Source organism: Chelonia mydas, chromosome 17 (genome assembly GCF_015237465.2).
Source record: "Chelonia mydas isolate rCheMyd1 chromosome 17, rCheMyd1.pri.v2, whole genome shotgun sequence".
Classification (NCBI taxonomy): Eukaryota; Metazoa; Chordata; order Testudines; family Cheloniidae; genus Chelonia; species Chelonia mydas.
The window spans coordinates 16,588,140-16,612,202 of NC_051257.2; the positions used below are offsets into that span (position 1 = coordinate 16,588,140).

The 24,063-nt window shown below is 45.3% G+C and overlaps 1 protein-coding gene across 1 annotated transcript in view; it reads left to right on the forward strand.

Moving 5' to 3' along the window:
- The window catches only part of MYBBP1A (MYB binding protein 1a), an 80,187-nt gene extending 56,452 nt beyond the window's left edge, over positions 1 to 23,735 (forward strand). The window contains exons 24-27 of the mRNA XM_037880167.2: positions 4,162 to 4,278; positions 19,483 to 19,584; positions 20,478 to 20,602; positions 23,257 to 23,735. Coding sequence (XP_037736095.1) covers positions 4,162 to 4,278; positions 19,483 to 19,584; positions 20,478 to 20,602; positions 23,257 to 23,638 — 726 coding nt within the window. The 3' untranslated portion in view covers positions 23,639 to 23,735. The remainder of the gene's footprint in view (positions 1 to 4,161; positions 4,279 to 19,482; positions 19,585 to 20,477; positions 20,603 to 23,256) is intronic.
- The last annotated feature ends 328 nt before the right edge of the window (positions 23,736 to 24,063 follow it).

Consider the following 24,063-nt stretch of genomic DNA (forward strand, 5'->3'; position numbering starts at 1 on the left):
ATAATTTTGCAGAATGGAAAACAGGCTAATGTCATTGGAAACTTTTTTCTGCACATATTTTTCACAGTTCTAGTAGATGGCAAGCTGTTCGGGGCAAGGACAGCATAGAGGTCATTGCTAACTGTATTTTTATGTATACACGTGTACCCAGAGCAGGGCATGTTTCTAAGCATCTACTTAAATAAAAATAAATAATACTGGCTTATAGAAATCTTACATCCCTATAGGTTTTGCTGGTCTCTCTCTCCCTGGCCCACCTCTTGGATTGCCAGCACTATCTCTTGGACATAGAAAGAAATAGTCGCCTAAATTTTCAAAAGTAAATAGTAATTTTAGGTGCCTTAATTCTTAGGCTATCAGCTTGAGTCACCTTTAAAAGAGCTGGGTTCTCAGGAAGTGCTGAGTACCCATTCTAAGAAAATCAGGCCCCCTTATGATGGGCACCCCAAATCACTAATCAGGTTGCAATCTTAGTGTGTTCCTACGTAGATTCCCTAGCTAAATTCTGACAAATTTGAACTCCTTGATTTCCTTATGCATTGTGTTCACATCCTCAATGTACCTCCTTTCAGACAAGCTCTGTCCACTAAGGAAATATTAACTATAAAGAGAAGAGAGCAAGTGGTTTCTCAATGCATCTGAAAGGAAATGGCTTGTGGATAATTTGAGTTATAACTGTACTTCAGTGACTCTTGTATTCCTTCCCAGCAGACTTTTTTCTCACCCCTCTTAAAGTGTCACTATATAAATAAAAAGGAAAAGCTTCCTAGAGCAGCCCACTCAAACAGCAGATTATCCCTTCCTAATTTGTAATATTCTCTTAACTTCAGTAGGCACCCAGAGGCCGTTGTTCTGCAGGCAGCTTTTAATATGTGTCCAGCCTTCAGGTCCATAGCTTGTCATTTCTCAGGGGGGTGCTCTCTGACAATATATTAGCTTGGTTTAGGACTCTAAAACTATTGTTAAGGGCTGGTAATTTCCAGTCCATTGCGGTGCTGTCACTCACCATCCCGGGCGCCTGGTGAGTTTCAGATCTGAGCACCGGCAAGTTTCAGATGTCCACGATTGTCTCTTTTGTAGAGCTATAGAATCAAAGTTCCATTTTTACGTGCAAATAAAATGATATGAACAAGGATCGGTATTCGTACTTCTCTCTAAACAAGAGGATGCTGAAATTTGCTGCTGGTTTGTTGTGTTGGTTGGTTGCTTTCATGCTATAATTTGGGACCTGCTGAAACTAAGCAGTTTCCTTTCTTTTACTTCCTCTCTTCAGGATTGTTTAATTTCTTGCCGTTTCCAAGGACAGTGAAGCATTAATGTTACCGGGCTTGATTTATCGATAGCCACAGTTCATATGTTCATTCAGTATGCAGTCTGCCTGGAGCAGGAGTTTGGCGGTAGAGTAGACAAGGAGGAATGTGGGCCAGGAGATTAAAACCACCCGTGACAGTAATCCTCATTGCAATAAATCAGCCCGTAACCTCTTAACTCACCATGCCTCTCACTCTGATGCAGAAGAACTAGTCCCAATGCCAAACTGAAGTCTGTGGGGTAAGACTATGATTATCTGAGAAGAGGAAAATTGCCTCTTGCATTAGCAATCTAGGAGATAAAAGGGAGTGATGGGGCGGTGAAGTCTCTTTGAAAACTGCAGCCATTGCAATTCTACCTGCCCGTAGAGCAAGTTCCATTGGAATAAAAACAACAGAAATAGAACTAAACCTTTCTTCCCAGCAAAGGTGGGATTGTTAAGGTTCATGGGCTACAGGAGTGACTCATCTTCAGGGCACATAGCAACCGTGGTAGCAAGAATAGAGACATATACTGTGGAACCAGGCTTTTCACTTCCGAACAGGAACTCCATTAGCTGGGTTATTTCAAAATTGCAGCAGACGTCATTCAATTGATGTTGATTTAACCAGAGTTACAGATTCCTACCACCACATGCCAGGCAGGCGCTCTCACCTACTTCTTGTAATTAAGAGGCAGCTATGGCTTATGAGACCAATTACGGCATGTCTGGGTGCATACACCGAGGGTAGTGGAGAGTTGCCTTTGTGCAGTTATAAAGAGAATAGGTGACCCCTGAAGTAAATGAAAGGCAGTAACTCACTTGAGGGGCCAGACGAGATCATAAACCTAAAGACGTCATCTCTCCTCTTGCAGTTTCAATAACATTCGTCCAGGCAACTCATCTTGATTGCACCAGGATGCAAAGCAAGAGAATAGTTCCTTTAAACTGCTTTAACAGCATCTCAGGACTGTAGATTAACTCCAGGGTGCCGTCTTGCTTTTGTATTTTATTTATGTGAAATGCTGATCTTGTGGAGAGTCCTACCAGGGGCACCAGTGACGAAGCTGTATTCCAGAAGAGCTCAAGTAATTATTGGGTGGGAACATCACAGATCAGAAACAGGAGAATCAAAAGTGGCTAATAATGGCGGATGCCATTTTGGATTCGTGACTTGAGACCTGAGTGGGACCTGATTTTCAGTAAAGTGCTGGGCACCTGCCTCCGCATATCAGGCATCAGATGAAGTGAGCTGTAGCTCACGAAAGCTTATGCTCAAATAAATTGGTTAGTCTCTAAGGTGCCACAAGTCCTCCTTTTCTTTTTGCGAATACAGACTAACACGGCTGCTACTCTGAGGCCTCTATGAAGTGTCTCAAAATCCCTAGTCCCTTAAGAACTTTGCTTGTCATCACTATTTAGTGACAATAGCAGGTGTCACTCGAATAGTTTATATGCCTCCAGCCTGCACCCTAAATTCCAGCAGACATACACACATACATGGTTTTGATTTTCATCTAGCTAAAATATTGCTGATTACTCTAACCAAAATTATGCTATGTTCCCAATTATTGTTTTTGTTGGATGTTAATTTGGCACCAAGTATGGATTTTTTTAAAAACCTCCCTGCTCACTGGCTGGAACTGTCAGTTTTAATTTACGAGCATCTCTGTCAGTGTGCAAAGGTAAAGCCAGTAATTGCTATTTCATTATTGCCCATTCTCTTCACACTGGGCCTGATTCTCCTCTCAGGGGTTGTAATTCAGGAATAAATTTGATTAGATCAGTGGAGTTCCACCAGCATCACACAAGCTGCGTCCAGACTGTGGTGTGTACCTACGTGTGTCAGTGAAAGGCTCTGGCCGTGGGGAAAGTTCGGGCAGCGGGAGGCAGCAGGAGACGTCATGCTAAAAATAGCAGTGTGTAGATGCCAGTACCAGGAGGCTGGGCCACCCCAGCCCAAAGCAGCTCCTTAAACCCTTTCATGCTAGTGCGGGGTTTATATACCCCATCACACACCCAGATTGAAATTAGCCCTTTGTGACTGTATCTGCAGACAGCAATACGGTGTTTCTATCTGTGGCTAGAATTCACTCGCTCTTTTTCTTTCTGACATTTTGTTGTCAGGGAAGTGTCCCCTTTAAATCCTACAGCATATTGACACTAATGGTTGGCATAGTGTCTTGATGTGTTTCTTTTGTTTGCTTTGTGCATTGCCTGTACCTAAGTGGGGACTTCAGATAGAATCTCTGAACTAGAAGAGGACACGTGAGAAGGCTGGAAATTCCCGTTGGGTTTCTGTTGGATACTCCTCTTCAATGGTCCTGTTAACATGTAGGTTTAATGAGTGCATTTTATTCCAGGGCTAGGCTGAGTGCTGCTTTGAGCTGCAGTTTCCATCTGCAGCTTCCTTTTGCAACGGAGCATTCGCTAGGCTGCCAGCTCCAATCTTTTACGTTTTGTGTGTAATGCATTTACCAACAGAGCTAGAGCACAATAAAAGGTAAAGTGACTGAAAAGGTTGCTTATAGATTTATGGAGACTATATACGTTGCACTTGGGTGCATTTCTGCCATAAAAGGTTGATTCTGAAATAATGGTGATCTCTCCACCTGCTTGACTCACATTTTAAAATGCATCCGTTCTACCAAATAATTCCAGTATGTTACGCAAGTGCCTTGTGTTAGGAATGACTCTGAAAGGGAGAATGAATGTTCTGTGACAAAGCGTTAACTGTGCTGGTGAGTCTAATGCAGACTATCCCCATCCCCATATTTAACTGGGGGTTTCAGTGATCTGTAGCTAGGTGGCTAATGCCATCCACCAAAAAGAACGGAGTTTCACATGTCCCTCTTTTCCTTCCATTCCAGGCACAGGCGTGCATGCTTCTCCAGAAGGCCCTGCAGACTCGGGATTTGAAGCTCTCCATGACGACGGAGGAGGAGTGGGAGGAGCTGATCAGAGAGAGTACCAATCAGATCACAGAGGTAATGAGAACTTTAGCAGGTTAAATGTGGGTCGTGCCCACTGGATGCCTTTTCTGCACCTGTTCCTCATGGGCTCATAGGGCCAAATTCAGATGTGGTATAATCGCTTTGGCTCCATTAAATTGACTTCAGTGCATTTGCACCCACTTACATTTGATCTGAATCTGGACCCCCTAGTAGCTAGCGAATGGTTTCTCTGGTGTTCATGCCACATGAACTCCTGCATGCTGTAGGACATGGCCGTTTTGTATCATATATAACAGGCCTGGGATGCTTGGCTGTAGGTCTGATACAAGAGTGTGTGGATCCAAGTGGGAGAGGCTAAGCATGAGGAATAAACTTGCATGGGTCAGAACGTTTTAGGCATTTTAGATTCAATACACTAATGGCATTTTGCATGTACCTTTCATTGGAGAATCTTGAGGGGCGTCATAAATATTAATTTAACTTCGCAAAACCTCTGAAAGTTACACCTGTTTTACAACTAGATAACCCTGTAAGCCAAAGAGGTAAAGTGACTTGACTTGAGTGCGGTTGTAAGTGGAACCAAGATTTAGAACCCAGGAGTCCTGGCTCCTGGTCCCCTGACATAGCCCCGGACCACTCGCTGCTAATGGCAGATGGATATTTGCCAAGAGAACCCTAAAATCGTTTATTCTAAAAATAGAATGATGCCAAGATTGCAGCACAGCGAGAGCAAAAGAATGATGGGTCCACGCTGCTTCTGGTGCTTTAGGAGGGAGTGTTCCGAAATGGTACAAAGAGGGGGTCTCAGTGAACAGAGAGGGCTTAATTTCAGTGACTCATATTGGTTAGGGTCTTACCTGTATTATTATCATCTCTCTGAGTATAGCTTTCATTCTTTGCACATTTTTAATTGGTTATGATGGTCTTAAGTTTCTATAGCAATAAGCAATATTAGAATGTTGTCAACAGATTGAATTTTCCTTCATTGAGTAGGAACAAGAATTCCAAGCAAATCTATTTTAAGAAACTCAGGGATGACCTTTGTAGTACTCTCAAGAAATCAGGGAGTCTTGGGTTTCAGCGAAATGCATTTTATTAATGATTACATCAATGACGCGATGGGTAGGATCAAATCAACTATCCTCCTCCGCAAACCTTCTGTGTCACCATGTCTCTCTCTAGCTGGCAGGCGCTGTTATATACCTGCAGGGCTCACAAGAGGGCCGTACGTCACATTAGTGATACACATTGAATTTTACGATGCCTCCATGTCATTCAGTTCAGGATCTAGTGTTATAACAAGCTTTGGTAGCAACATGAGCTGTTGCTGAGCTGAATGATTCTTCATCCCTTTCCATTTCTGCGGATATTTGCATTTTAACAAAAACTGCCACAGTGTGGTCCAGGTAGATGGGGATTTTCAAGGAATCCTAAAGGAATTAAAATCCTGACTTCCACTGAATGTCAATGGTACTTGGGCACCTACCCCCTATGGCTGGAAAATCCCAGCTGTAGGGTCTGAATCTTCACTGCCATGCACCAGATTTATACCAGTGTAACTTCTTTGAAATCAGTGCATTTACACTGGTGTATAACATCAAGAAGTGCAGAACTAGCCCCATAAAATGCTGGTTAAGTGCTAAGTGTGGTGGTGGGGGTTAACAAATACACGGTATATAATTCCTAATTCACTGTAAAATGATCTGCCTGTTTCCGCGATTTAGTGCATTGCGAGGTTGAACGTTGTGCCAGAAAATTGTTTCCAAAGTTACAAACATTGTAACAAACCTTGCTGCAAAAAGAGGACCCGGTGTTGTGGGGTGTTATTGTACTGTGTAACATAGACAGTGCCTGACTGATAGCACTAGAAACATGCAGTGGCTTGGTCGTCGAGTGGAAAGATTCTTACCAAGTGGGCACAGGTTCAAATCCTGGCTAATCTCCAGGAGAAAAAGGCACATGACAGATCCAGTGGTTAGAAGCTGAAGCTGGACAAATTCAGACTATGAATAAGGCACACATTTTTAAGTGATGGTAATTAACCATTGGGACAACTTACCTAGGAACTTTCCAAGGGTGTGTCTGTACTTTGAGCTAGGGGGTGTGAGGAGAGACACTGGCGTGAGCTCTCATCAACCTAATCTGCTTAAAGAGACTGTTTCTGCTCTGGCAAGTGCAGCAGGGGAGGAAGCCACCACGAGCACGTACCTAGCTGTGTCTCTGACAGGCATATCCGTGGTGCGATGAACCTCTCTTGCCGCTCTCTCTGCCATGGCTGTGTTCTGTTTTTAGCGTGTTAGCTCAATCAAAGCAACCGTGTATTGAGCTGGGAATTTAATTGCACCTCCACCTTATAGCCGTACCCTCAGTCAAGACTGGACATCTTTTTTTTTTTTTTAAAGGCTCTAGTTCAAACAGATGTGAGAGGCTTGATGCAGTAGCTTTTGGGTGAGGTTCTTTGGCCTGTGTTGTGCAGGAGGTCAGACGAGGTGGTATCTTGATTCTTTCTGGCCTCAAAATCTAGGAATGCCTTTGTTTATCTACAGACTAGGTTAGGGTATAGGAAGAGGAAGGAGGAGCTTCTTGCTCACTAGGGGGTTCAGTCTCTCTTGCCTGCTCAGCCTATGATTCCTCTGCAAACTCGGCCAGCTGGGAACAGGATGGAGACCAGTAACCCATTACATACTGGCAACTGGGAGGTGGTAACAGAACTCGCTGGCTACCGCCGGGAGGGCAGATTTAGACACGAAACGCTCAGTAATCTCCAAATGTCCTGCACCACCCACCGAGCCATCTGTTTCCCAAAGAGGTGAAGGTGTGAGTGCAGCTTCTGAGATAACCTGAAAAGCCAGAACTGTTAAGCGGCTCTTCGCTAATGCGTGCGACAGCTGTTTAAACAGCAGCAGGACTGGCCAGGGAGGGATCAGTTCCATTCTTGCAGCCGTCAGTCAGGTTTGCAGCAGCAATGCCAGTGATTTCCTGGCAGTCAGGGGGCAGGAAGTGGGAGGGGGCGGATAGCGGGCGGGGGCCAGGCTGTTTGGGGAGACCCAGCCTTCCCTACCCGGCCCTCCATACAGTTTTGGAACCCTGATGTGGCCCTCAGACCAAAAAGTTTGCCCACCCCGTCCTAATTCCACGGCGGGTACTTGTTAAAAAATATAACATTAGTGCAGCTTTTAAAGTTGCCCTAATTTGGGCACCTAGCCAACAGGATGGTGTTGCCAATGAAAAAGGAAGAATAACACTTGCCACTCGAATAGCTCCATTCACCTGAGGCTCTCAAAGAGCCTTAGCTATGTTTATTAATAGTAATAATAATAGCACCTATTCTTACCCAGTGCTTTTCATCCGTAGATCTGAAAGCACGTTAAAAAAGGAGGGTTCAGCCATCACATTGTTGAGGTAATCACTAAATAAAAACCATTTCACTGAAACCCGAGACTCCCAGCTTCCTGAAGAGTAGCACAAACATCGTTATCCCGGTTTTGCAGATGGGGAAACTGAGGCACAGAGAAGTGACGTGACTTGCTCACGGTCATGCAGTGGGCCAGTGGCAGAGTCTGGAATAGAATCCAGGTCACCTGAGTCCCAGTCCAGTGCTCTCTCCACTACTGCCTCCTGATTAAACCTTGCAACAGCACTGTGTTAGAGAAGTAGCATTATCCCCATTTTGCACATGGAGAAACTAAGGCTCAAATGAATTACTCAGGGTCACACAGTAAGTCCAGTGGCAGAACCTAGGACTCCCGACTTCCCAGCCAGGAGATCCCTCCACCCTCGCTATGTGTTTTCATGGAGTGGGGGCCATGCATACATTGGCTTTGCAGATTATTGGCCAAATGGCTAGCCGATGTCGCTACATTATAAAGATCTCACTTCAGATGCAGCTGCCCTGAATTCTTCTCACCTTGGTGCATTCCCTCACCCTCTTGTATCTGTAGAGCTCAGTTTTCTCTTTGTCCTCCTACTCTGCTGCTGTCCTGCCTTTAAAGTCGTCTCAGGGCCAGTGACCCATTGATAAAATTTGGTTAGGAGCCAATGTAATTCTCGGCCTTGGGCAGACTGTTTGAGTGCATTACCAGAGACCCCTTTTCTGTGGCCAAGTCTAATGCTGCATGACCAACCCCCCGTCAACTCTTGCATAGGATGCTGCAACTGAGGTTGTAAGTAGGTGTTGAGAGTTGAAAGCCAGAGGGAAATGGAGAAGAGTTAATGAGACGTGTCACTGGAAAATTGGTACTTTTATTACTGAGCTTTTGTGGAAAACCTGTCTGTGAAGGTCAGTCTTTTCTTGGCTTGTCAACAGTGGTTTGCGGGTTGGTTTTTGTTTTGATCTGCCTTCTCCTGTAAATGCATCTTGGGATGGCCTGGATTAGTTTTTAATTTCCTATCAGTGTAGCATCCTGTACAAAGGGAGGGGTCAGCAGGCAGTGCTGCTGTTCCTGTGCTCAACCCATCACTGTGCTGAGAAACTTGTGCCAAATTTGATACCACATCAGACCGTTAGCCTGTCTACCCTGGAATGAAGAACTCTGGCTATAGCCAGTAACTGAGGTGTCCAGAGGAAAGTGCAAACGTCCCATGCTGTGATACACCTATTTGTGTGTGTTTGTGAACCCCTCCACCCCCATGGGTGATCATTTTAGGCCTTGTCTACATGGGAAAGTTGTTTTGTTTTTTTTTTCTCTATATAACCTCTGAGGCATGAATTTAATGTTGATCTAGTTCTGCCATTATAACACCCCATGTGGACGCTTTTGGGGGTTAGTTTATGTTTGTTGCTTAGGAAGAGGTTTAAGCTACACTGGAAAAAGCCACTAGCGGGATTAGAGTTTACATGGTGGGAGAGAGAGTGAAACCATAAAACTGGTCGAACTTTCCCACGTAGACCAGCTTTAGTCTCCAGAGTGCATGATATTTGATGACCTGTGTTGGCGTCTTAATTTGCATGGCTGTGAAAATCACCAAGTCCTTTTTAAAAAAATCCAGCCACAGTGTGTGTCCTGGTGATCTCCTGAGCCAGTAAGTCTGTGTGTATGTCTGTGGGCACATCTCAGCAGCAGCTTGGGTGGACGTGCCTGCGCTAGCGATAAGCTAGCCAGCTTGCTGAATGGCTGTGCAGATGTGACAGAGCTGTTAAAGTGCTCTGTGGACACTGAATATTGCTGGGGAAGCATTCAGTCCTGTTTGTTCCATCCCGTGCACCCTGGCTGTCCTACAGTTTGTCTTTTTCTGTATTGTTATATGGCTTTTAAAAACCCCAAAGCTTTAAACTCAGAAAAAAAATAAAATGTTCTGCATGAACTTGTCTTCGCCGATTTTTTTTCCATGTCTGCCAAAATAAACGTTGCATAGAAAAACGTAGAGTCCTCCAGTGATGCTCTTTTGAGAGGGATCTGTTCGGTCTCTCACGTGGCCAGGGACAAAAGAGGGTTTGATTCGCTTCCTTCCCCACACATTAACGACCACATCCCCATGAACACTGGTCCTTTCCAGGCTAAGTAATTGTGCCCTACCATCCCTGCCTGCACCTCCTGCTTCCTGCACTATCAGCTGCATGCACATAACTGGGCAGCATGGAATTCACCCGCCTTTCTGCACAACCTCCATAAATGGGCAGGAAGGGAAATAAATTTTGAGGTTTGAGCCTGATTTCTCACAAGCTGATCATTCTGGGGAGGAGATAATATGCTGCCTCCTCCATAGTGTTGGTGGTAGCTACCATTTTGTTTGGGAGTATGGTTTGATAGCCCTTCCTTAATGTACAAATGGAGAAGAGTTCTCTCATTCCACGGATGCTGCCTATGCTGGACCTGTTCTGTGGGTAAACAGAGGTCTTCTGTCTTCAGGCCTATCCATTTGAAACCTTTTGCCCTTGCTGAAATTAAATGATTGAGCAAACTGTAGTTGGTTGTGGCCAAAGATGATAAGTGTGGGGGCTTGGTGGAGCTGTGAAAGTGTTTGTGCTTTTGTATCCATGAGGTCATAGGTTAGGGCCTCGCTCATCTGTTGCAAAAGTAGTGAAAATCCACCAGAGAGGTAGTGGTTAGGATGCCGCAGGCTCCTTGGGTGACCTTAATCAAGTCACTTAGCCTCAGTTCCCCATCTGTAAAATGTGGATAGTAGCACTTCCTTACTCTCAGGGGTATTGTGAGGATAAATACATGTGCGATTGTGAGGTGTTCAGATAGCATGGTGGTGGGTCCCATGAAAGTACCTAAGATTGAATGCTTTGGGGGTTTTTTATTAGGCTGTTGATTTTTTTTTTTCTTGGCCCTAACTAGAGGAATCCTTTCTACTTGCAAATCTCTGTGTAACAATGAAGGAGTGAACTTCGCTCTAAACATTAGAGTGGACTTCCTGTAATTTGAAAAGCTCGCTGAGCTGTTTGCTGGGCTGGACAATAACCTTCAAAGCAGGAGTTTCCTTGGCAATGTCTGGGTGTACCAGGGGATGTGAGGTAGTGAAAGGTGCAGACATCTGGCATAGAACTCCATCACTAATCTGTACATCCATCCATTAGCAACCAGGTCTGTTGTGTGGGAGGAGGAAAGGATGGGGATAGCGCGCGGCATGTGGAAAGAACGCAGCTTGGCTGTGGGTTTTGTTTGACTGAATGGAAGATCCACCCCACGGAGCTGTGACTGATACGTCAGGTGAAGGGCTGTTTGTTTTATATAATGAAGTATGCTGGAGGTTGTGCCAGGGATATAGCATTTTGAACTGGTGCCAGGGCCCTGAGCTAGGAAACCAGCCCTCCTCTCTCAGTAACAGCATGATTATCTGGGATATCGCTGTGTTTCTTATCAGCCTAGACTAACTGTTTGCACTTCAAAAGTACCAGGCAAGAAGACGTACTGCTTGGAGCTCCCTCAGGCTGCAGAGCACCCCACCCTGAAATGTAAAGGCTTTGAGATGTGTTGAACCCATAGGGCCTATTTCATTGCCATGGTGTCTTTCCACTGACCACCCCCCAGATAGCTCAGGGAAGGAAGGGTGTCTCTCAGGTTAGGGTACTGGCCTTGGACTCTGGAGACACTGGTTCAACTCCCTGCTCTGCCACAGACTTCCTGTACAACCCTGGGCGTGGACTTATTCTCAATGGGTCCTGAGGCACAGCTGTGGCTGGCCTGGGTCAGCTGACTTGGGGTTGCAGGGCTCGGGCTACAGGGCTAAAAATCGCAGTGAAGACCCTGCAAGGCAGGGGAGGGTGAAATCTCAGAGCCCGGGCTGCAGCTTGAGCCCAAACATCTACGCAGCTGTTTTTAACCCTGGGAGCTCACGTCAGTTGATCTGGGCTCTGAGAGTGGGTGCTGTGGGGATTTGCATTGCAGTGTAGATGTACTCTTTGTCTCAGATCCCCATCTGTAAAATGGGGATCTTAGCATTGTCCCACCTCACAGAGATGCTCTGATTAAAGACAGCAGGGTGCTCAGATGCTACCGTAAGTATTTGAGAGAGAGACAGCTTGGGCTTTGGATCAGCGTGGCTATTTATTTGCTTGTCTGTTTTTTTTAATACCTAATGTAACTTAAAGCTCTTGGCAGGAGTAGGGGGAAACTCAAGGTCTTACACATTTTATACAACCATGGCTCTGGTTCTGCAAACCCCGGCATGCACGGCGACTCCCCACTGACTTCGGTGGAGCCCTGCACAAGTGCAGAGATCCGGCAGCACAAAGCAGCAGGATCGGGTTCTGGGTTGGTATTTTGTTCTGTTTTTTAAAGGTCAGATTTGTAGCTGGTTGAGGAGTGTGACTGCACCTGATTTACAAAGTTACCATAATGATGCTTGCAAATCAGGTAACTGCATGTACACAGGTTTCAGAGTAACAGCCGTGTTAGTCTGTATTCGCAAAAAGAAAAGGAGTACTTGTGGCACCTTAGAGACTAACCAATTTATTTGAGCATAAGCTTTCGTGAGCTACAGCATCCGATGCAGTGAGCTGCATCCGATGACGTGAGCTGTAGCTCACGAAAGCTTATGCTCAAATAAATTGGTTAGTCTCTAAGGTGCCACAAGTACTCCTTTTCTTTTTGCATGTACACAGCGTATCTATCTTACCTGCATGTTTAGTTACCTTGAATTATACCTGGTATAATTACCACAGGAACTGTGTCTCCAGACTGGGTGTGCAAGTGTGTGCCAGTTTGGCCTCCAGAGTTATACTAAACATGGGAGTGAGCCTGTGACCTGTTTTTAAGAGGGAAGCTGAGGGCATTTCTCTTCTGCTTTCCCTTCCCTTCCCTTCTGAAGTTTCCTGGCTACAAATGTGCATTAACTTCCTAGCCTAGGACTATATTTCTCTTTTTCCTCTGTGTGTGTGCATGTGTGTGTGTGTGTTTTTCTTCATCCCCCTGGTATATGCTTTGTGTTATCACTTCTACAGAGGTTACATGTGCTATTTACTGTCAGTTCTACGTGGCCCCCACTGCTGTAGTATCCTAGACCATAACCAACTCCGGTGTCCTCACCTCTGTGATGTAGGCATGTGCTATTATCCCCATTTCACAGAGACACATTGAGGCACACAGATACTTGCCTAAGATTATACAAGAAGCCTGTGGCCGAGCAGGGAATTTGAACCCAGCTGTCTCGAGTCCCAGGCTAGCCCCCAAACCACTGGACTGTGCTTCCTCCTACTCTGGTCCTCTGTTGAAGACCAGTTTTTGTGTCTCTCACTCGCTTTAGTAACACTGGAAAAATAATGAATTGGAAAATTCCAGATGTGTTTTGCACTCCAGACAGCAGCCCTATGGGCAGCAAGGCTTAGATTAAGAAATGCCACACATTGCAAATGGCAGAAGCCTTCAGAGGCAGCAGATCCCCTGTGTAGCCACTTCCACCATTTGAACATGAGCAGGATGAGGTAGAGACTCGGCTGCTGGTATTTGGCTTGGAGTGAGATGGGAATTCCAGCTGTGAAAACTGCCTTCATATTTTTTCCTCTTGGAGAACTACCTGCCCAAATACGCTGACAACTCAGATGTGCTAGAATGATTTAACTGGCGAAGGTGTTGCTGAGCTGAAATCTGGGCTGAGTTTCCTTGTTAAGTGGCACTGGTGGTTCTTGGGGTAGCAACAATGGAAACAGTAGGAAATACTGTAATTGGCCAATAGGCCAGTGTGGACATAAAGGATGTCCTAGATGGTTAGAGAGAGTGACACGGTAATTTGATCAGTCAGCTGTCCTTGTGAAGGATCTTTTAACTACAAGTTCCATAACCTTGAACAAGTCATTTCACCTCTCCATGTCTCTGTTTTCCCTTGTATAATAGGAGGATATTTATCAATTTTGCAGGGGTTTAGTTAGTATCTTGCGAGGATGTTACAGATGCCTGAAGTAGTATTAGAATAGTTACATATTTGGTGTGCCATCTGTTGTTTGGTAATCACTTCTGCTTTACATTTGTAAAATGAATTTTAAAAGTTTGAGCTTTCAGTAGTAGAAATTGCATTCCATATAGTGACTTGCATACCTAGACAGACAGTGCAGAGGTTTGCGGGGGTGTGAAGAAAACCAAACCCTCATGCAAGCCTGTGACGTACAAACAGTAGTCTATGCTGCAGGTGGCAAGAATACTTGGGCTGATATTTTTCAAAGCTGCTGATGGGATTTGGAGATAATTCTCATTAAAATGGGCTGACCCACAGCTGGGAAACAAACACCTCCAGGGACTGAGGACCATCAGAAACCTCACCACCTTCCATTTCAAATGCAAGGCATGTTGCATTGGCCCGCCTTGTCCAACATAAATACGGTGTAGCATGTATAACAACTTAAAAAATCCTCCCTTGTCCATGTGTCTCCCTCTGCGGAGAGGATGAGAGGAATAAACACTTGTGACAGAAGTTAGTCGCCTCGCGTAATGCGCTGCTGGAAAGGCGCACAGATACTATGGTGATGAATGCAGTGTAAGAAGCTACGTAAAATAGAATGGGAATTGAGTGCCCAAGGCTTCCGAGGCAGCTTTAATCATCTCAGCTGTAACGTGCACAAGGATTCGAATAAACTAATGTGCTTTCACACTTGGAGGAAAATATCTTCATTGCCCCTGTCAAAAAATGAGCATGAGCTGGAAGAGAAACCCAATAGGATAAACCGTGTCTGGATCCGATTTCATTAAAATCATTCTCTCCAGCTTCTGCACCATTGAAGCTTGCACAAGGGGCAAGAATGAATATTGGGTTCTTCTGTGCTGGGTGATTGCCAATCATTTGTCTGATTGAGCTTCTCACCAATAGCCACTTGCAGGTGATAGTTTTGGTTGGGTAGATGTTTACATAGCGTCAACAGTATGCTGGAGTCTTCTCGAGATTTTGCCTGGCATAACTAAATCTAAATACCCTCTCACATGCAAATCACCTACATCAGTGCAGACCGGTACAAAGCAGGGTTTTTGCTGAAGTAACTTAGCAAAGCACTTAAGGCAATGGGACGAAAGCCCATGTTTTACTGCACCAGTGTAACTGCATCAGTTTGGTTATATTGAAATCCATTGAGATTAAAGGAATTTGCACCAAAGACCTGATTTCAAAGGTGACAAACCAATGCCGTTTTAATTTCAGTCAGAGCTGCAGGTGTTCAGTACTTCTGAAAATTAGGCAGTAGGTAGTTCAGGACTGATCTTGCTCCCACTGAAATCGGTGGGAGTCTTCCCTTTGATTTCACAGGGCTCCGAATCAGGCCTCAAACCCAACGGCATGGTGCTAGTGCCTGGGAATCAAGAACTCAAACTGAACAGAAAATATTGAGTCTCTGTCTACCATTTCTCTAAGCTCAGACAATGACACAAACAGCAGACACGGTGGAAAGTCAATGGGGATTTTGAAGTCTTTGTTTTAATGATCAGAAGTGTTGTTAATTTTCAAAATGTCAAATAGTTTTATTTCTCTTCAGTTTCCCCCTCCCACCCTTTGTTTTTTCTGTGTAGATTATAAGCTCTTCAGGGCAGAAGTGTCTCTCACTAGGTATTTGCACAGCACCTACCATAAGGGGCCCCCCCGCTCTCGACTGATCTCAGCTACCGGAATACAAAGAATAATGCTAGTCTGGTAGCACCCTATTTTACTATTAGCAAGGATTGTTTTAATACAAATCTATCTCTGCTTTGGTGGTTTAAACAAAAAATTGACTTGCTGATTTTTTGTGGGGGGAGGGGTAAGTGGAATAAATGGACTGTGCATCGTCTCTGGAATAATTTCATGCATGTGAGTATTTTTAATTACACAGCTAATATTTGTTTTGTTTTTTTCCTTTTACCTGAGAGACTTCAGAGCCATTGACTCGTGTGTAACCTTGGAGCTTATTGATAGCTCTGGCATAGGGAAGGGAAGCATAGTTTCTACCCACCCAGAGGGAATAATCAGCAATTTATTGAAAGTCAAATGGAGTGACGGTGTGAATTCTAGCTTGCAGAACATGGTGGCATTCAGTTGCTGGCTCTGATTGGTAGATGTGGAGCATTTGGTGGACCTGATCATGAAATGATTGTATTCTTGTAAGAAATTTAATTCAGGGGTGCGGAATCCCTTAAAGATAATGAGCTACCTGCTACTCCGATAGTTATGTAATGATATGTTTCTGCTTTATTTTCCTGTAAAGGTATGCATCAGATTGTCTTGCCAACTGATGTTTTACCCTGATGTTGCAATCCACAGTCAAAGAAGGCGCTTCCCTGGTGCAATAGAATTCTTTATACTCCTCAGAATCTGCTGTACGTAAGGGGTTTGATTCTGATTTCATTTACTCTGGTGTAAACCAGGAGTAACTTCTCTGAAGCTGTTGGAGTTGCCTTGGTGTGGCCGTTGAGTCAGAATGAGACCTATGTTCTATGTGATACAGTGGGGATAAGCGTCTGGGTGGGTGCTCTGATTTCTGTTTCAGGTACTTATCACCACAGAATCTGCACGCTTCACACTCTTTAATGTATTTATCCTCAAAATACCCCGAGAGGCAGGGCAGTACCATTAGCCCCATTTTACAGGTGGGGAACTGAGGCATAGAGAGGCTGAGTGACTTGCACAAGGCTACACAGGAAGTCTGTGGCAGAGCCGGGAACTGGTCTCCTGACCACTGGCGCATCCTCCCTCTTCAACATTTACTAATGTCCATATTTCTTTACCTTCTTAATTCTATTTTATGTTTGAAGTGAGTAAAGTTCTGCTAGAGGTGGGCGAACAATTCTCAAGGGAAGTTTATTCAGCAAATGTAGTCCTTTTCCTAAACTATTCGTGAATTGTCTGAGACCAAACTGCAATCTTTATATATCTGTTTGCTATTTGAAATTGAACTGGCTGATACAGGAGCCTTGACAGCTCAGTGTAGACAGGATCTTGAATTGCAGAAGAAAAGGAGGAGTTTCTGAAGAGACTCAACAGGTCTGTAGTTGTGAATTCATAACCTCGTGTGTGTGTTCCAGGACTCCACATATGATGTCACTTGGCACACAGTCACATTGAGACACTTTCTGCAGCGGTCGGTGCCTTTTCGCACTTGTCCCCCATGTGAACTTGTGGCTTTCCTGACTTGTTCCAGATAAACTCTCTCCCCTTTCCCTACATACACAGTGTACAGTCATTCTCACCCCCTTGGTGTCATTTGGCTTCATTGCAGCATGGATTGATTTAAATCAAAGCGATTTAAATAATTGATTTTAAATCAGCAAGCAGGAAACCTTGATTTAAATCATCGATTTTAATCTTGTACTTTTTAGTTATTTTCCTAAAGGAAGTTTGATTGTCACTGGTTAGTAACCATTAATACATGCTGATTTGCAGCTAAATATAGCCTCTACACTAAATTTGGTGCTGTTTTTTGCTAATCAGGAGGATACACTATGTCTATACACATTCATTTAAGCGATTAAATAGCTTAACTTATATTTATTCAGATTCTTAATTTTCAAAATGTGTATGTTGGGGTAAATGATGCATTTCTTATTTACTCGATGATAATTATTTTTTCACCTGTACTGCTGAGCTCCCCGTCAGCATCAACAAGCGCCTTTGAATGTACTGGATACATAAGGAATAGACGTTTATAAAAGTTTATCAAAATATGTTTTGCATTTAAAACTGATTTATTAAACAAAGGAAATATCTGTAGTTAGTCAATTGAGCTGATTGTTTTGGGTCACCCTGTCCTTCAGGATTTCAGAACTAGTAAATCTCATTCTTTTAGGCCTCATTTTCCTCTTCTAATTTATGAATAAAAATAAGTGTTCCTGCTTTTTGAACTCCCAGTTGGTTTCTTAACTTTGAATGAACTAGTCATTGAATTGAACTAATTGAATGAACTGAAATGAAGAAAATATTCTCTCTCCGCAGCTGTGGTTTAGCACTTCAACACACTCTGGTTCCAGGTGCTTAGTCAGTGATTGCCTCTAGTTTAGTGGTTTGACTTTCTTTGAAACTTGACAGCCAACCTGTACCATTTAGTATTGTTTTTATATTTAAAGTAAATTATTTTAATAGATTATAATCTAAGTTTAGACATTAACATAGGTTGTCATAATTTAAAATGTAATGTTAAATAGGGTTTTTTTAATTAATTAAATTCATTTTAATGTAATTTTTTAATTCATAGTATTCTTATCCACTGTGCTTTACTGGTAACTTGAATAATAATAATACTAGGAGGTAAATCTGAGCCTAAACTTTCTCCACCAGCCTGACTGTTCCATCTTGTCTCTGCCTCTACTTCCCTCTAGCCAGATGGTCATGTGGATCTCTCCACAGCAGTCCAGATTTGTTGACCTTCAGAGAATGTTGCATGGCTTTTGAGGGGAATTTATTTCTTATTTTTGCAGCATGGTTATCAGGGGAGTTGATGTTTGGTTTGTTCCCTTTTCACTGCATTAACTGTAATTGCCTGAGGTACTGAGGAGATGAAGATGGGAGTGAAAACTTTTGTTGGACTGTTTGTTTTCTTTAAAAAAAAAAAAACCTAAATCAATAACTATTCTGCTGGAGTTGAGAAGTCACAACCCACCACCATGGAACCTAGGGTGTGCCCAGAGCAGGGTGTGCATAGTGCAGTGAGGTAGCAACACTGAGGACTAAGGCTAAGATTTTGTCAAGGATATTTTTGGTAAAAGTCATGGACAATAAAAAGAAAAATTCACAGAAACCTGTGACCTGCCTGTGACTCTTACTAAAAAGATGCGTGACAAAATGGGGAGTTCAGCTGTGGGGGCCCACTCCCAGCACTAGGGACCCCCACCACCTGTGGGGGCTTGCAGCTCCAGGGTCCCCCACTGCCTGCACTGGCTCAGAGCTCTGGGGCGGCCAGGAACTCTGGGGTGTCCGCGGCAACCGAGAGCTGTGGGGTGTCCCCACCAAGCAGCAGGGGGACCCCGAAGCTCCCGGCCGCCAGGGATGAAGTCACAGAGGTCACTGGAAGTCACGGATTCTGTGACTTCCGCGACCACTGTGAAAAAATCGTAGCCTTATTATTGACTCCACTATAGACAGATTTTTACTTGGGCACCTGCATTCAGGATTCTAACACCTGTCAACAAAAGACCCAGCATCTCTGTGCAGGGTGGCTGCTGCTACTGTCCTTCATGCTTTGTTTTCCCTTCTTCCCCTCATAAATAAATCTGGTCTCCTTTTAACCCATCTCCGCTACCGCTTGCGTGGCTCTGCTTTAAGCCGAAGCATGCTGGTGTCTCAAAGCCTTCAGTGCATAAAGGAAATACAGAGAGAGATTATTTTTTCCCTCTCCTTTTTGGTGAACGTACACTTGATTGACAAGATCCCTGTTGGGACTCGTGATTGGCGCTTCCTAGACATACGTGGTAATAGAGTTTTGCATTAGCAAGTTATGTGTAAATCCCCGGTCCTGCTGCCGTTGAACTGGATGGTGGTCTCTCAGTAGAAGAGACCACCATCCATTGTTTTCCAGCAATGGAGTTCTCCTTTTAGCGGGTGAGATATTAACTTTCCTCTTTTATCCCGCGTACAGTAGTAGGTCTCTAATTGCTGCAGTCTCCCAGCAATGCAGGATCGTGCCTTGCTTTGTTCGGTCACATTTATTAACCCAAGCGATAGCAGTTCCTGGCACTTATCATCTTAGGCTCTCCTGCAGTCTGATGCCTCTTGCCTTTCTGAGTGTTTTACTGATGTTTTAAACCTGCGAATCGCTTGTTGTCTGCTTTTTCTTGAGGGAAGCTCTTTGTTTTTTAGTTTGATTCACCTTCGTTTTAGTTTGATGTTCCTTCCTTCCTTTTGCAGAGTTTGAAGGTGGTGACCGAGTTCAAGGTGAAAGTTGACCAGGAGAAAGTCATTAAGTGTTTGGAGCTGTTGAACTTCCTCATCAAAACTGTGAACCAGCAGGTGAGCCCAGACTTTGGCTGAATTTGTGATCCCTTCCAGGTTCAGTCCATCATACATGCTGTTGACAGGCCTGCTGCTTCAGTCAGCAGCTGTCCTGTTTGCATCCTGCATGAAGGTCTGTTTCCAAATGTTGCACTGGGCTTTTAACCAGATGGCTCCCACTGAAGCCAGTGCAAGTCCCATGTCTATATCCCTGTACAGCTTTTAGAAAATGAGTTAGTAGCTAAGTCTGATGACAGAAAAACCCTTAACGTCCACAATAATTATAATAATATCTAGCTCTTATATAGGGCCTCTTGAACTGGCCCTGCTTGGACAAGTCACTTCCCCTTTTCCTGAGCCTCAGTTTCCCAATCTGTAAAATGGGAATAAGGATACTGCTCTACTTTGTAATGTGCTTTGAGCTATCTGGGTGGTAGTTATATTATTATATAAAGAGACAGAGCAGAGAGCATGATTAGCTTTGATTCCAAAAAAGGATAAAACTGCATTAAAGGCCCCTTACAAAAATGCTGTCCTAACATCCCTTTCTCATGGGAGCAATACTGTGTTGCTACAGGGGCATTATGGGACTAGGAATGGGAGGGTGGGTGTCCGCAAGATGGCCGATGAGTTTGAAACCAGGATAAGCCACGCAGGTGCAAGTCAGTTTTGACACAGATGCAACGTCTTTGCACTAGAGGTACGTACTAGGGCATTGTCCCCCAAGATAGACAGTCCCTAAGGAAGGGAAAAGCCTAGTGGCTGCTGGGAACTGGCTAAGGGTTGGGATTTGCCTGTTGTAGCTTTTGGTTTAAGGAATAGCTGGGTGCAGTGCCACTGTGAATGAGGATTGAATGCAGTTCACTGTCTGTCTGTCTGTCTGTCTTCATTTACTACAATTCTCCTTTCAGAAGCTGAATGTGGAGTTGGTGGAGCTGAGTCAGGCGTTACAAGCTCTGAGCCAGCAGGAGGGGTTTGGGAAATCCGTGCGCCTCGACAGTCTCTACTGGAACGTCATGAAGCTGCTGGGATTTGCGTATGTACCCTCAGCTCCGGGGCCTCTACGCCAGTTTGTGCATTGGGCTTTCTGTGCTGCTCTGGCTTCTCAGATTGGGGAAATAGGAAGAAACAGATCAGTGCCTTTGCCATATAGGAGACTGAATGTCAACCTGAGCTGAGCTCATGGGGCTGGTGGAGTTGGGACCTCATTAGGCCAAGTGTGGTATGTACAGGTGTCTCGTCAGCCCTGGGGGAAGGAAAGCAAGCTCTCCCTGATCTTGGATCACCTTCAGTTAGCTACTCTGCTGTCTCCGGACACCTCACTTTGCAGTGCGGACCAGCCTTCAGCTGGAACAGAGTTGCAGCCCAGGGCAGACAGGGGCAGTGAAGGAATTTCTGGAGAGGAGTGGTTTGCCATTCTGCCCCTCACCGTGTGAGTATGACTAGCTACTGTGGAGGCAGTCCTGGATGAGGAGAGCAGAAATACTTAACCAATGGGTCTGAGTAGCAAGCAGGTCAGCCGTTTCAGAAATGACTTGTGATTTTGGGTGCCCTGCTTTCTGGATGCCCAAATGAAAACGCTTCAGTGGGTAGGGTGCCCAGGTCCTTCTGAGGTGCCTCAAGTTAGATTCTCAAGATCACTGGTCACTTGTGACCATTGCAAGAGATCCGGAGGGCGAGGCCAGCCGGTTTAGGTGACTGTTTTAGGCTCCCACCCCTTCCTTGAGCTCTGTTACTCTGTGAGCAGGGAACACATTAGTTTCCGCGTCTCTCAGCAAGGCTTTAAAACCATCTCGGAATAACAGGGTGGGAGTCAGGCACAGGGGCTGAATGTGTCTTTTATCTGTCTGACCGAGTGGGTTAGTTGTTGGACTGTATTTAACTTCTGCCCAAGGGCAGAAAGAAATGCTCTGTCTCTGGAAATCTGTCTTGTTTGTGGGCTAAAATCAAACTTTACAGCTTCGCCACTTCCTGGTGGTGGCGTCAGTTTAATTATTATGCACACATTAGAAGACGTGGTCCAGGATCTGTAGGGGAGGGACTTGTGGAGTGTGTGTGACTCATTTCACAGGATGCATAGGCATGCAGTTTGGGTTTTTAGGGCTTGACCCAAAGCCCATTGAAGTAATTAGGATAAATCCCTAAAAACATCTTTTATCCTGCTAATGCAGTAGTGTAAGCTCTGGTAGAACATACCAATGAAGGAATAGTACTGGCACTCTTTATCCACAGCTGAAACCATTGCTAGGCATTCTCTGTCCCTCTGATCTCCTGCCTGAGTTTACAGGGCCCAGCTGCCGTAAGCAGAGACAGAGTGGAGTGTTGGTGGCTTATGTATCAACTAAGGAACAAAGTGGAATCCAATTAAGTTAACGAACGGGGGGTTTGTGGTACTTTCTCCCCCTTTGTGACACGTTCTCATTTTTCAGCCTAACTCAAGGGCATTCTGTCTAAGTGATGCTGAAGGCTCATGTTATAATGGCAGATAATAAAAGCAAATGTTGCTACCCAAACGACCAGCCTGGCAGTGTCCGAGGGAGGCTTTAGGGATTCCAGATCTTATTCCCTGCATCGTTGTTGAATTGCGTCAGTTCCTTGGGCTGGCACCAGGGGGCTGGAGGGGTCGCAGCGCACTGAATGGTGTGGTTTGGCCCCATCTTTCCTGGGTGGAGTCGCTGATGAGCAGCCCTGAGAACCCGAGACCTCTGCGGTGAAGACACACTGACTTGAAAAGGGTTTTCTGGATTAAAAAACAAGGAGAGAAGTCAGGGAAATTCAAGACTGGATCCTTTCCCGAATCCCTGCTCTGTGCGTTCTGAGATACACGGTAGCTGTTAGCAGTGCTGTAACCTAAGTGGTCCAGCAGGCAAATGGTCCTGGATTCACTGACTCACGCTGCCTCCAGAGGAGATCCAGGGAGGTGGCCGGGTTTGTCATAGGCTGGTGTAACTTAGCAGGGTTAGAGGTGACTCAGTCGACGTGTCAGTTGGGATTGATGGCATGCTGAAAATGGCCTGGACCTCCCTCTTCTGTCATGCCGTACGAGGACAAAGGGCACTAGATAGAATTAAATAGGAGTGTGGTTTCACATAGCGTCTTGTAAACACGGGCAACTGCTGCTGCATAACGAATGAATTCATGCTGGGGCGGAGGGGGCTAGCCTCCCCGCAATGGAAATATTGTGGGGCCTCCACCCCTGTGGGAACTTGCACAGGCCTGGGGTAGGGGCTGGAATGAGCCCAAAAGTTAAGTAGGAACCCCTGAGATCCTCCTTTCCATCTTTGAGCTGGCTGCCCCAATCAAGTCTCTTGCTCCCCCTCCTGTCCCCCCACTCCCCCAAACTTGTGTACTCAGAGACAGACACACACACACAAAATGTATACAGCATTGTTCATTGCCGGAGTTGGGGTTGCCTTCCTCTGAAGCTCTTGTTTATCTGCTTGGATTCCAGCCCAGCTGGGGTTGTCGTGTGATCAGATGGAACAAATGTTCAGATAATGTAATCGACTCTATGTGGCGCTGAATGTAGCTAACCTGCTCTATTTGCTTGCTATGTTACGCTTCCCGTGATGCGCTCATGCTTCCGCTTGCTGTTACTGGCCCGTACTGCCATCCACAGGGGGCAGGCTGCGGTGCATGTCACCTTCCTAGCTGGAACATGCCATGATCTGTGGTGCTCTTGGTTTACAGGCGCCCCAAAAAGCAGAAGGCAGTGGCCCGGCCTGAGCACGCCCCTGGAGCAAAGTCTCTCAAGCGGAAGAAGAAAGGCTTCTTGCCAGCTACCAAGAAACGCAAGAACCGCAAAAAGGCTCTCCAGGAGAATGAGGCGGAGAGCGGCAGAGAGGCTGGCCCAGAGAACGGGGCAGAGAGCGGCAGAGAGGCTGACCCAGAGGGAGGGGGGGCCGCAGCACGGAAGAAGAACAAAAAGAGGAAAGGAGGAGCGGGAAAGGATGGTGCAGAGGGCCCTTCGCCAAAGAAGGCCAAGGGGAGCCATGGCCAAGAAACTCAGGGGAAGCAGGGTAAAGCCAAGAAGAAGAAGAAAGCAAACAAAACACCAGCTCAAAAGGCATGAACTGTGTGGACTTAATCAGACCTGGTTGGGATGTTTTAATAGCTTATATATATTTTTGCACTATCCCATAGTTTTAATAAACCATCTGTGGTGCTGACCCCTACGACCTGCCTGTCTGATTCATGGCCGGGGAATCTTCTGAGTGCAGGTGTCGCTGTCTGCTGAGCCTGAAGCCTGGGATCAGATAGACACATCCCTGCCTCCAACCCCTCTGCATGTGTCCTCACGCTCTCTGCTCTGTAACCATGATGCAGTAGCAGTGTGCCCCCAGGTACCGTCCTCCTTCCTGTCAGGGTGATTGTCTGGGATAGCGGGACCTCTTGTCTCGCTCATGTCTCTGCTTTGCCAGTGGTAAGATCTGTTTGTTTCTTTGGAGGTTAGGCAGGTAGTTGGCCAGTCAATCAAGGCTGACATTCTGCAGGTCA